Source organism: Panthera tigris, chromosome E2, assembly GCF_018350195.1.
Source record: "Panthera tigris isolate Pti1 chromosome E2, P.tigris_Pti1_mat1.1, whole genome shotgun sequence".
In the NCBI taxonomy this organism is placed as follows: domain Eukaryota; kingdom Metazoa; phylum Chordata; class Mammalia; order Carnivora; family Felidae; genus Panthera; species Panthera tigris.
Window position 1 is genome coordinate 14,610,614 of NC_056674.1, and position 12,107 is coordinate 14,622,720.

At 58.3% G+C, this 12,107-nt stretch overlaps 1 protein-coding gene and 1 long non-coding RNA gene across 2 annotated transcripts in view; one reads left to right on the forward strand and one right to left on the reverse strand.

Moving 5' to 3' along the window:
* Positions 1 to 12,107, forward strand: part of LOC102961218 (Fc fragment of IgG binding protein) — a 40,789-nt gene that overhangs the window by 22,483 nt on the left and 6,199 nt on the right. The window contains exons 10-18 of the mRNA XM_042969332.1: positions 73 to 272; positions 1,667 to 1,808; positions 3,049 to 3,386; positions 4,401 to 4,974; positions 5,335 to 5,951; positions 6,391 to 6,934; positions 7,956 to 8,527; positions 8,849 to 9,422; positions 10,370 to 10,569. Coding sequence (XP_042825266.1) covers positions 73 to 272; positions 1,667 to 1,808; positions 3,049 to 3,386; positions 4,401 to 4,974; positions 5,335 to 5,951; positions 6,391 to 6,934; positions 7,956 to 8,527; positions 8,849 to 9,422; positions 10,370 to 10,569 — 3,761 coding nt within the window. The remainder of the gene's footprint in view (positions 1 to 72; positions 273 to 1,666; positions 1,809 to 3,048; positions 3,387 to 4,400; positions 4,975 to 5,334; positions 5,952 to 6,390; positions 6,935 to 7,955; positions 8,528 to 8,848; positions 9,423 to 10,369; positions 10,570 to 12,107) is intronic.
* On the reverse strand, positions 3,278 to 6,573 carry LOC122234122. The gene is made up of 3 exons (XR_006211868.1): positions 6,448 to 6,573; positions 5,784 to 5,894; positions 3,278 to 3,481 (listed from the first exon to the last, which is right to left on the reverse strand). It is a non-coding gene; the product is annotated as an uncharacterized LOC122234122 (long non-coding RNA).

Below are 12,107 nucleotides of genomic sequence, written 5' to 3' on the forward strand. Positions count from 1 at the left end.
GGACACTGGGCCCTGCAGCCCCTCCCTCAGAGCCCCTGGGAGGGAGCTCTGACCAATATCCCCACTTTGCAGCGATGAAGTGCCCCCCCAACAGCCATTATGAGCTCTGCGCAGATACCTGCTCCCTGAGCTGCTCGGCACTCAGCGCCTCCCCACTGTGCCCGGAGAGCTGTGCCGAGGGCTGCCAATGTGACTCCGGCTTCCTCAGTAACGGCCAGGCCTGCGTGCCCATCCAGCAATGCGGCTGCTACCAAAACGGCATCTACTACGAGGTAGGAAGCCGGTCATTGTGGTCAGAGCCCAGGGCCTCACGCTGGACCCCCTCCCACGGCCCGTCGCTCCACAGCCTGTCCACTCGGCCTCCTGAATGTCTCTCCCACCTGTCCCCTCCCCCCATCATGGCCCCACCGTGGTCCAGTTTGTCATCTCCCACATGTTCCCTCCATGCCCTCACTTTTGCTCCCTCTGGGTCACCTCCCTGATGGCAGTGGGAAGACCTTTCTCAAAACAGCCATGGGTCCTGCAACTTTAAACCATCCCCTGGCTCCCCGGGTCTAGACTGTCTCTGTGACACAGTAGATAACTCCGTCTGCTTCCCTCTCCAACCCTCACCCGGTTACTCTTTCTTTGACTTGACTGTGTGTGTGTGTCTGTCTGTGTCGCTCAGAAGACCGCGAGCTCTGTGAAGGCAGGGCCCCTCTCTGCTGCTCTCCTCAAACAAATGATAGTGATGATAAAAGCAAATAGGTAGATGGTGCTTCCTACATGCCGGTTACTGCTTTCAGTGCCAAATCCACAGCATATGTGCATTACACGTACATATGAACTTTTTACTTATTAGGAAAATTTTCAAACATGCAAACGTTAAGAGAACAGTGTAACTCTCCATGTACCCCTCACTCAGCTTTAGCGATAACCACATTTTCCTGATCTTGTTTTGTCTCTTATCCCTGTTTCCTCTCTAATCTGGATTATTTAAAGGAATTCCCAGGGCACCAGCGTGGCTCAGTTGGTTGAGCATCTGACTCTTGATTTCAGCCCCGGTCAGGATCTCAGGGTTGTGGTATTGAGCCCTGCGTCAGGCTCCGTGCTGAGCATGCGGCCTGCTTGAGATTCTCGCTCTTTTTCCCTCTGCCCCACTCCCCTGCTCACACACTCTCTCTCTCTCAAAGTAAAAAAATAATAATAATAATAATAATAAAAGAACTCCCTTTTCATTTCCCCTGTACCTTATATGTATTAACCAAGTTATACTACCATAGTTAGGTGCTATGATTATCGACTGCTTACAGATGAAGAAACTGAGGCATAAAAGGTTAAGCAATTTGCACAGTGATACAATTTGGAAATAGCAGAATGAGGCTTCAGACCCAGGCAATTTGCTCCAGGGCCTTTGCTCTTAATTCATGTTACACCGTTTCTCATATACAGCAGACATTAAGTGGATATTTTGGAAAAACGAGTGAGTGAGTGAGTGAGTGAGTGAGTGAGTGAATGAATGAATGAATGAATTGGACCCCAAGGCCATGTGGTGCCCTAGTTGCACAGACAAGGGGCCACTCTGCTGAAAGATGTTCCCTTGATGTCCTCTGGACCCTCTGTCCCCGGGACACTGGAGATGCCAGTTCAGCTCCCACCCTGATGGCCGTGTCCTCTGTCCTCACAGCCGAACCAGGTGGTCCTCATCGACAGGTGCCAGCAACAGTGTGTGTGCCACGCCGGAAAAGGCCTGGAATGCCAGGCCCACAGCTGCAAGCCAGGGCAGGTGTGCGAGCCCGCAGGAGGTGTCCTGAGCTGCGTCACCAAAGGTGCTGGGCTGGGGCTGGGCCCCGTGGGGCTGGGAACGGAGGATGGGGACTCTGGAGCAGCGGGAGGTGTGAACCTAGATTTTCACAGTGGGTGGCACAAAGGACTAAGGATTGAGGTCTCCAATCTGGGGCCCCCAGGGCTGGGATTCCCAGGGCTAGGGGCACAGGCCCTCCAGGCTGGGAGGTGGAGTTCTACCTTATGGTAGAATGCAGGCTTTGGGGACCCTCAGGGCTAGGTTCCCTAGGGCAGATGTCAGAGACCCTTGGCATAAGGCAAGGACAGGCAAACTTTTTCCCTAAAGGGACAGATGATAATATTTGAACTTGCAGGCCTTATAGTCTCAGTCATAACTACTCAACTCTGCCACTGTGGCATGAAATCAGTCGTAGGCTATGTAAGTGAGGGGGTGAGGCTCCAATAAAACCCTCTGGTATTTATAAAAACAGGCAGCTGGCTATGCCATAGTTTACTGACCACTGGTATGCAGGATTAGGCTCAGGGCTTCTAACACCATCTCCCCTTCACGGTAGGGGAAATCAGGACCCCCAGGGACAGAGACAGAAAGCATAGTCCTGAGGTCTCAGGTAGAGACCCCACGAAGGCTGGGGTCTTAGATACAGGACCCCCCTCCAGAAGAGGATCGGGATTTATAGGGAAACAATCTCAGACATGGGCCCCCCCCCCAGATTAAGTCTAAGTCACAGAGCTGCCCCCCCAGGACTGGTTTCTTAGGGTGAAGGACAGAGAATAACTCCTTATAAATAGATAAAAGAATGGGGCCTCCAGAACTGAGACCCTTGGTGCCACTGGACAGGATAATAGGGACCCAGGTCTTGAACATGGAAAACTCTGGGGCTGTGGATGCCCTCATGGATGCCCTCAGGGCTGGCATCACAGATACTGGGACCCCTGGGGCTGGGTTCTGATGTAGGGACCCTAGAGTTTAGGTCTTGGCAGTCAGGTACTCGGGGCGTGGGTCTCAGACAGCAAACTGCAGGGCCTTGGCCTTGGATGTGGGAGCCTTTGATGGGGTCTTAGACACAGTCCACCACAGGGCCTGGATTTCAAACATGGGGGACCCCCAGGGCTTGGTCTCAGATGGGAAGCCCCTGGTGTCTGTCCTCACCTTCAGGAGCCCTTAGCCCCGGGGCAGAATCCCTGGGGCAGACCGGGGCTGAGGCTGGGGAGCAGCCGGCCTGTGCTGGGCAGCCCCACAAGTTCCTCTCTCCCTGTCTCCAGACCCGTGTCACGGTGTGACCTGTCGGCCACAGGAGACGTGCCAGGAGAAGGATGGGCAGGGTGTGTGTGTACCCAACTACGAGGCCACGTGCTGGCTGTGGGGCGACCCGCACTACCACTCCTTCGATGGCTGGGACTTCGACTTCCAGGGCACCTGCGACTATGTGCTGGCGGCCGCCGGCTGCCCAGGGGTCAGCGCCCAGGGCCTGACCCCCTTCACCGTCACTACCAAGAATGAGAACCGGGGCAACCCTGCTGTGTCCTTTGTGAGGCTCGTCACCGTGTCTGCCCTCAGCGTCAACATCTCCATCCACAAAGGCGAGATCGGCAAAGTCCGGGTAAGTCCTGCAGGATGGTCTCTTGAGCCCCCTAGTTGGGGAGAGGGGTCCTGCCAGCCACAGTTAGGAGCTGAGGGCTCTCTCTTCACCTAGGCCTGAAACAAAAGGACAGCAAAAAGCAACAATAACAGCCGCAAACATCACCTCTCTGTGGGGTATTAAAGGAGTCTAGCCCTTTGCTAAGGGTTTTGATGTAGGACTTCAGCATTAGCCTTTTTAGAGACCTAGGCTTGAATCCAGTCTCTCCCTATGAGCCGTGTGATGTTGGGCAAGTGACTTTTCCTGGTGGTCCTCAGTTTCCTCACCTGTGACAGGGGGATCCAATGGCACATGATAAGTGCTCAGCTGACGGTCTGACCTGGGTGAGAGGCCATGAATGTTTGTGAGGGAATAAGGGAGCGGCCCAGAGCCTCCAACGTGGAGTGAAATTCAAGGAGATGAGGGAGAGAGGGGAGGCGGTGGGGGGAGACGGGCCACCCTTCTTGCCCATGGCAATGGAATTGGAGATTAATGGCCGTTCACAGGGAGAGAGAGAGGTATGGAACAGGGTAGGCGCTCAATAAATGATGGTGAGTGTGCCGAAGAGATGTCCAGACACTCGGAGATGCACAGGAAAGAGAAAGCGTACACACACAGAGATGCAGAGAGAGTCAGTGCACGTGTGAGAGAGACACAGAGAGGGAAGGGAGACCCAGAGAGAACAAGAGATACAGAGTAAGAAAGAAACTCAGAGAAAGAGAGATCCAGAAAGAGAAATAGGTGTAGATGTAGAGAGAGGGAGAGACAAGAGAGAGAGAGGAAGGGAGGGAGATGGAGATAGGGAGACCCAGAAAAAGCAGCAGAGCAGGGTTTTAGCAACGCCCACAACGTCAAGTGACCTACACCCGTGGCTCGTGAGGAAGGCCTTGGCAGCTCCCAGCCACGGCGCCGTGAGGGAGGGAGGCAGGGGGCCAGAGCTGGAGCCTCCCCGCCTCCAGTGGGCTCTGTTTGCCTCCTTCCCCCCTCAACCCCCAGGTGAATGGTGTGCTGACAGCGCTGCCTCTCTCTGTGGCCGAAGGACGGCTCTCAGTGACCCAGGGCGCGTCGAAAGCGGTACTGGCAGCCGACTTCGGGCTTCGGGTCACCTATGACTGGGACTGGCGAGTGGAGGTGACGCTGCCTAGTAGCTATCACGGCGCCGTGTGTGGGCTCTGCGGGAACATGGACCGCAACCCCAGCAACGACCGGGTCTTCCCAAATGGCACCGTGGCCCCCTCCATACCGGTCTGGGGCGGCAGCTGGCGAGCTCCAGGCTGGGACCCGCTGTGCTGGGATGAGTGTCAGGGGTCCTGTCCAACGTGCTCTGGGGACCAGCTGGAGGAGTACAAGGGCCCTGGCTTCTGTGGGCCCCTGGCCCCTGGCGCGGGAGGCCCCTTTGCTGCCTGCCATGCCCAAGTGGCTCCTGACAGCTTCTTCAAGGGCTGCATTCTGGATGTCTGTCTAGGCGGTGGGGCCCATGACATCCTCTGCCAGGCCCTGGCCGCCTATGCTGCTGCCTGCCAGGCCGCCGGGATCGTCATTAAGGACTGGAGGGAGCAGGCCGGCTGTGGTGAGTGTCCGGGGGAGCAGAGCAGGAGCTGAGGGGGGAGGGGGTCCCAGTCTTTCTGGATCTTTGTGTCTGTTTCTCTCTGTCTGTTTTTGCCTCTCAGTCTCTTGGCGCTTATCTCTGTGTCTCCCTTTGATTGTCTCTCTGTCTCTCCGTTTCTCATGCCGTCTCTCCTGGTCTCCGTTCGAGTCTTCCTCTGTGTCCCTCTCTCTGTCTGTCGGTGCCTCTTGCTGCTTCTCTCAGTCCCTCCGTCTGTCCCTCTTTGTCTCTCTCTGCCTCTGTCTCCTCCCCTTCCTCTGACCCCACCCCCCGACAGCATTTTCTCTCTTTCTCTCCCTCCCACTCCTCCATCCACTCCTATAGAGATGTCCTGCCCCGAGAACAGCCACTACGAGCTCTGTGGCCCACCCTGCCCAGCCAGCTGCCCGTCCCCCGCGCCCCCCACGACCCCAACGCCATGTGAGGGCCCCTGTGCCGAAGGCTGCCAGTGTGATCCGGGCTTCGTGTTGAGTGCTGACCGTTGCGTTCCCCTGGACGGTGGCTGTGGCTGCTGGGCCAACGGCACCTACCACGAAGCTGGCAGTGAGTTCTGGGCCGATGCCACCTGCTCCCAGAGGTGCCACTGCGGGCCTGGGGGTGGCTCATTGGTCTGCAAGGCTGCCAAGTGTGGGCCGGGTGAAGAATGTGCCCTGCTGCCCTCTGGCCAGCACGGCTGCCACCCTGTCAGCACAGCTCAGTGTCAGGCCTGGGGTGACCCCCATTACATCACCCTGGATGGGCACCGATTCGACTTCCAAGGCACCTGCGAGTACCTGCTGAGTGCGCCTTGCTCTGCACCACCCAAGGGTGTCGAGAACTTCACGGTCACCGTAGTCAATGAGCACCGGGGCAGCCAGGCCGTCAGCTACACTCGCAGCGTCACCCTGCACATGTACAACCACAGACTGACCCTCAGTGCCCGCTGGCCCCGACAGCTGCAGGTGAGGGGTCTGGGGCCAGAGACGAGCCCTGGGGTTGTCTGGGACAGTTAGGGGTCTGCCAGTCCCCTGATTACCTTTCACAGGTTAGTGGGACGTGATGGGGGGAGGGGGTTCAGAGTATAGGCCTTGGAGCAGCAGGTCTTCCCCATTTAAACTAATAAAGTTAGTTTATTCTTTTAGTTTAACCTTAGTTTACTCCACTATAAAATGGGTCTAATAATAGTACCTGCCTCAGAGGGTCCTGTGAGGAGGCAGTGGCGTCGTGTCTATAGAGGCTCCTCCTCCTACTACTACCATCCTTATTATCACACAGTGTAGATCACATGCTCAGGGTTCCACCCCATTCCCCACCCCCCCCCACCCCCCGTAGGTAGTGGAGTCAAAATTCGAACCTGTGCCCGCGCCGTTCACGACCCCCACCCCTACCCGGTACCCACAGGTGGACGGCGAGCTCGTAGCACTGCCCTATCAGCTGGACTCGCGCCTGCGCGCTTACCTGAGTGGCGCCGACGTGGTGGTGACCGCCGCCACCGGGCTCTCTCTGGCTTTCGACGGGAAAAGCTTCGTGCGCCTGCGCGTGCCGGCGGCGTACGCGGGCGCCCTTTGTGGCCTGTGCGGGAACTACAACCGGGACCCAGCCGACGAACTGCAGGCGGTGGGCGGGAACCCCGCAGGCTGGCAGGTGGGCGGCGCGGAGGGCTGCGGGGAGTGCGTCCCCGGGCCGTGCCCGCCTCAGTGCACGCCCGAGCAGCAGGAGCCCTTCGGCGGCCCGGACGCTTGCGGCGTGATCTCGGCCCCCGACGGCCCGTTGGCGCCCTGCCACCGCCTCTTGCCACCGGAGCACTACTTCAAGGCCTGCTTGCTGGATGCCTGCCAAGCCCAGGGCCATCCGGGAGGCCTCTGCCCTGCCGTGGAGGCCTACGTGGCAGCCTGCCAGGCCGCGGGGGCCACACTCGGCGAGTGGAGGCGGCCGGATTTCTGTCGTGAGTACGGATCCACGCGTGGTCCACACAGTGGGCGTCTTCCCGCCTGCCCTCTTCACACGGCTCTTAGACAAGAGTCTTCTCCTCCGTGGGTCCTGTCAAAAGTACACCGTGGCATTTACCCACGGAAATGCACCAGGTCACATACTGCAATGGCAGACGCTCAGGCACACCTGGTCAGAAACCCTAGGTGCTGGATCCTCTCCGGGATTCGTGTGCTCAGATATCCTAGTCAGATAGACTGGGGTGGTTGACCCTGTCACAGACAGCTATTCAGCGAGGTGCCCTTGGTCAGAGAGACCTAGAGAGTTACACCTGGTCAGATGTACCTACCCTGTTTCAAACACTGAAATCCACAAGGTCAGATAGAATTGGTCTGATAACCTCAGCCAGGGACCCTTCCGGTTAGAGACACTCGGGCAGATACTCCCAGGTAGAATCGTGACCCTGACAGAGCCCCAGGTAGATATCCACAGGCTCACGGTCAGAGAGTCCAGGGCAATTCCCCCCTCAGGCACATTTGGTCAGATTTATCCTGTCAGCTTCACCCAATCAGATATACGTGGTCAGAGTCCCACTGACACCAACCTTGTCCAAGACACTCCATCAGAGGCTCCAGGCCAGACATCCACAGTCAGGTGTATTCACACCAGAGATACAGGATACATTTGGTCCCGCAGCCCGGTCAGAGCCACCCCCCAAGATACCCACACGTTTGGTTCCAATCCCGCATATCTTGGTCGGATGTAGGTGGTCAAATTCACTTCATCTATAGAAATTTTTGATCAGGCCGACCCACGACGTGGTCAGAGAGACTTGGTCTCCACGTCCCCACACCGAATCCCCCAGTTAGATGTACTGGATCAGACACTCTGCTCAGATCCCTGGATGGATTCGCTCATGAAATATTCTCAGGCAGAACATGCAGATTCCCCTGGGCCGGTTCTCCCACTCTGTCACCCTCCCCCCCCCCGGGGCCCTCCCTCTGCCCTCCCGGCTCATTCCCCTTTTGTCCCCACAGCCCTCCAGTGCCCTCCCCACAGCCACTACAAGCTCTGCGGTGACTCCTGCCCCGTGAGCTGCCCAAGCCTCTCTGTGCCCGACGGCTGCGTGCACACCTGCCGGGAGGGCTGTGTCTGTGATGCCGGCTTCGTGCTCAGTGGTGACACCTGTGTGCCTGTGGGCCAGTGCGGATGCCTCCACGAGGGCCGCTACTACCCTCTGGGCGAGTCCTTCTACCCAGGCCCTGAGTGTGAGCGGCGCTGCGAGTGCAGGCCGGGTGGCCAAGTCACTTGCCAGCAGGGCGCGGCCTGCGGACCCTACGAGGAGTGCCGAGTGGAGGACGGTGTCCAGGCCTGTCACCCTACAGGCTGTGGCCGCTGCCTGGCCAACGGTGGCATCCACTATGTCACCCTTGATGGGCGTGTTTATGACCTGCACGGCTCCTGCTCCTACATCTTGGCCCAAGTCTGCCGCCCACAGCCTGGGGACGAGGACTTTGTCATTGTGCTTGAGAAGAACGCGGCTGGAGATCCCCAACAGCTGGTGGTTACTGTGGCTGGCCAGGTGGTGGTACTGGCACGGGGGCTGAGGGTAAGTAAGCGGACGTGGCCTTACCCTGGGGGTCTGAAGGGGAAGTGGCCCCACTCTGGGGGGGGGGGCGGGGAGGCAGGTTCTGAGTGGGACAGGGCCCACCCTGAGGGCTTGAGGGAGATATGACCCCAGTCCAAGGGGACTAAGGGTGACACAGATCTGGATGTCTGAAGGTGACACAGTCCCACCCTTGGGCAGTCCAAGGACATGGTACAACCCCAAAGGGCCTGAGAGGGACATAGCTCCACGCCAGGAGTCTGAGGGGTCTGTCTCACCTGTGGTACTGTGAGTCCCTGACCCCCCCGTGGCCTTTCCACCCAGGTCACCGTGGATGGCGAGGCTGTGGCCCTGCCTGTGGCTGTAGGTCGTGTGCGGGTGACCGCTGAGGGCCGGAACATGGTTCTGCAGACAACCAAGGGACTGCGGCTTCTCTTTGACGGCGATGCCCATGTCCTCATATCTATCCCCAGCCCCTTCCATGGCCGGCTCTGTGGCCTCTGTGGGAACTTCAACGGCAACTGGAGCGACGACTTTGTCCTGCCCAGTGGCGCCGTGGCCCCCAGCGTGGACGCCTTTGGAGCCGGGTGGCGGGCGCCCAGCTCCTCCCAGGGCTGTGGCGAGGGCTGTGGGCCGGGCGGCTGCCCCGTGTGCTCAGCGGAGGAGACGGCGCCCTATGAGAACATCCAGGCCTGCGGTCGGGTCCGGGACCCCCAGGGCCCTTTCGCGGGCTGCCACGCAGTGCTGAACCCCTCTGAGTACTTCCGCCAGTGCGTGTACGACCTGTGTGTCCACAAAGGCAACACCACCTTCCTCTGCCGCAGCCTGGCCGCTTACATGGCGGACTGCCAGGCGTCCGGTGGGGCCGTGAAACCCTGGAGGACAGACAGCTTCTGCTGTAAGTGTCCAGGGGAGCCCCTCGGAAGACTCCAGACCAGGCTCAGGGACTCCTCCTGACCTGCTCCTGTCCTGTCTGCCTCTCAGGAGCAGTGCCTCCCTCTTGAAGCATGCCCCTCCCACACCCCCCGCCCCCAGCTTCTCCCACAGCACTCCCTGTCTGCTCCCCCCCTGCCCCCTGACTCTTTCTCCGGCTCCCTGCAGGGGCCCACGCTCCTGAAACCACAGACAGAGCTCTTTCTCAGGACTCATCCTGAACCCTTTCTGTGGGGCCCTGGGAGGGGTGGTCAGACAGACCAGTAGCTCACATAATACAGCCTGAGTCTGTGACTCACCTGGGCCCCCCAGGATGGGGGTACATTTCCTTGAAACTCCCAGGGCAGGGCTGTGTCTCCTTCATTCTCCGCAGGACAGCACCCATATCAGGGGCCGTCATCCACCCCTGTGGCCTTAGATTTGTCCTCAGTGCTGACAGGGGACACTGTCTTCGGCCCTGACCTCTCTCCTGACTGCCAGCCTCGGGGGTCCAGTGGTTTCCTGGACACTTTCCCCTGGGTGTCCTTCGGGTCCCTCACACCTGCTGTGTTCCCATATGACATCAGCATCTCACCCCAAACCTGACCCTCCGATTCTCTGACCCCAAGTCTGCATCTCCGGACAGCCGCACCATCCATCGATTGCTCAGGCAGAGCCCAGGGGGGTCCTCACAACTCCCTGTTTTGGCCTCATCCGGGCCCTGACCTTTCTGTCCACGCCTCCGCCTGCAGCCCTGATCACACACTGCACTGGGACTATCTTTTCCACTGATATGAGCTCCATGGGGCAGGGCATGAGACTGTCTTCATAGCTGGTGTCCCCAGCATGCCAGCCCAGATCCGGTATGTGGGATGCCAAGGGCAGGGCCCGACACCCACAGGCCTGACCCCGCCCTCTCTCCTCCCTCCGCAGCGCTCCAGTGCCCTGCCCACAGCCACTACTCCACCTGCACGCGCTCCTGCCAGGGCTCCTGTGCCGCTCTCTCCGGCCTCACGGGCTGCACCAGCCGCTGCTTTGAGGGCTGCGAGTGTGACGACCGCTTCCTGCTCTCGCAGGGCACCTGCGTCCCCGTGCAGGACTGCGGCTGCACCCATGACGGCCACTACTTGCCGGTGAGCCCGGGCTGGAGGTGGGCAGGGAGGGTAGAGGAGCCCGAGGGAGACTCAGAGCTTCTCTGCCGACCCCCTCAAGGATGGGGACAGAGAAGCCACCTCCATTTCCCAGTGGGGTGACTCAATGCTGGTAAAGTGTCTTAGTTTCCTGAGGCTGCTGAGACAAAGGTCCGCAAGCAACCTTGGTGGCTTCAAACCAGGGAAATTTTCTCTCTCACAGTTCTGGAGGCCAGCGTCAGAAATCAGGGTCACTGGGGCAAAATCGAGGTGCGGGCAGGACAGCACTCCCTCCAGAGGCCCCAGGAGAGAATCCACTCCTTTCCTCCCCCCATTTTTGGTGGCTGCAGGCCTTTCTTGTCTTGTGGCCACCTGACCCCAATTTCTGCCTCTGTGTCCCATTTCCCCTCCTCCTTGCCTCCTTGTGTGTGTCACAAAACCTCCCTCTTATAAGGATACATGTGATTGCATTTAAGGCCCACCCAGATAACCCAGGGCAGTCTGTCCATCTCAAGATCCTTAATTTCTCACATCTGCAAACACCCCTTTTTTCACGTAAGGGAACATTGACTGGTCCCAGGAATTGAAACCTGTTATATTTGGGGGGCTGTTACCCCGCCTCCTACAGTCCCCTCATCTGAGCCTTTCTTCATCTAGAACACGGGGTTAATCATCATCCATGCACCATGGGTATCTGAGGATCCGGTGTCATTGTGCCTGAAAGGTCCCTGGCGGGCACCGGGCCTCAGCCTCCACCTTCATCATATGGTACAAATGCCAGCAACATACACATGGTGCAGCAGGTAGTGAGGCTGGCAATCGTTTCATGATAGAAGTTGAAAATTTGATTAATTTTTGTGCTTGATGTTTTCTGAGCTCTTGCTGTGCGCCAAGTTTGTAACAGATATTAATTCATTGAATGATCCTTTTTTTTAATATTTATTTTTGAGAACAGAGAGAGCAAGCACAAGCAGGGGAAGGGCAGAGGCAGTGGGGGGTGGGGTGGGGTGGGCAGAGGATCCGAAGCAGGCTCTGCGCTCACAGTACAGAGCCCAATGCGGGGCTCAAACCCACAAACCGTGAGATCATGACCTGAGCCGAAATCAGACGCTTAACCAACTGAGCCTCCCAGGCGCCCCGAATTCATTTAATGATCTTATGCACCAGGCACTATCGCAACAAAGAGAAGTCAGCCCAAGGCTGTCCGTTAGCAAGCGGGGGTGCTGGGATTGACACCCCAGCAGCCTGGACCCACCTTCTGAACTACCAGGCACCCTGCCCCCTCACAAGCCTATTTACCAAATAAAGGAAAGATGAATGACCACATTCCATACTTGCTCATCCCCATTTTATTAATGGCGGTAAGATAGGCTAGAAGGCCTGGAAGTTCAAGCCTTCTGGGGAAGGACATGCCAAACTTCTCCTTCCTCCAGGTCTCACTGCCTCCAGGAAGCCCTCCCTGATCCCCTAGGCTGGGTTACCCCTGTGCTTCCCCCATCCCAGCCCTGACAGCTCTGCCTGTGCCAGGTTTCCTAGATTCG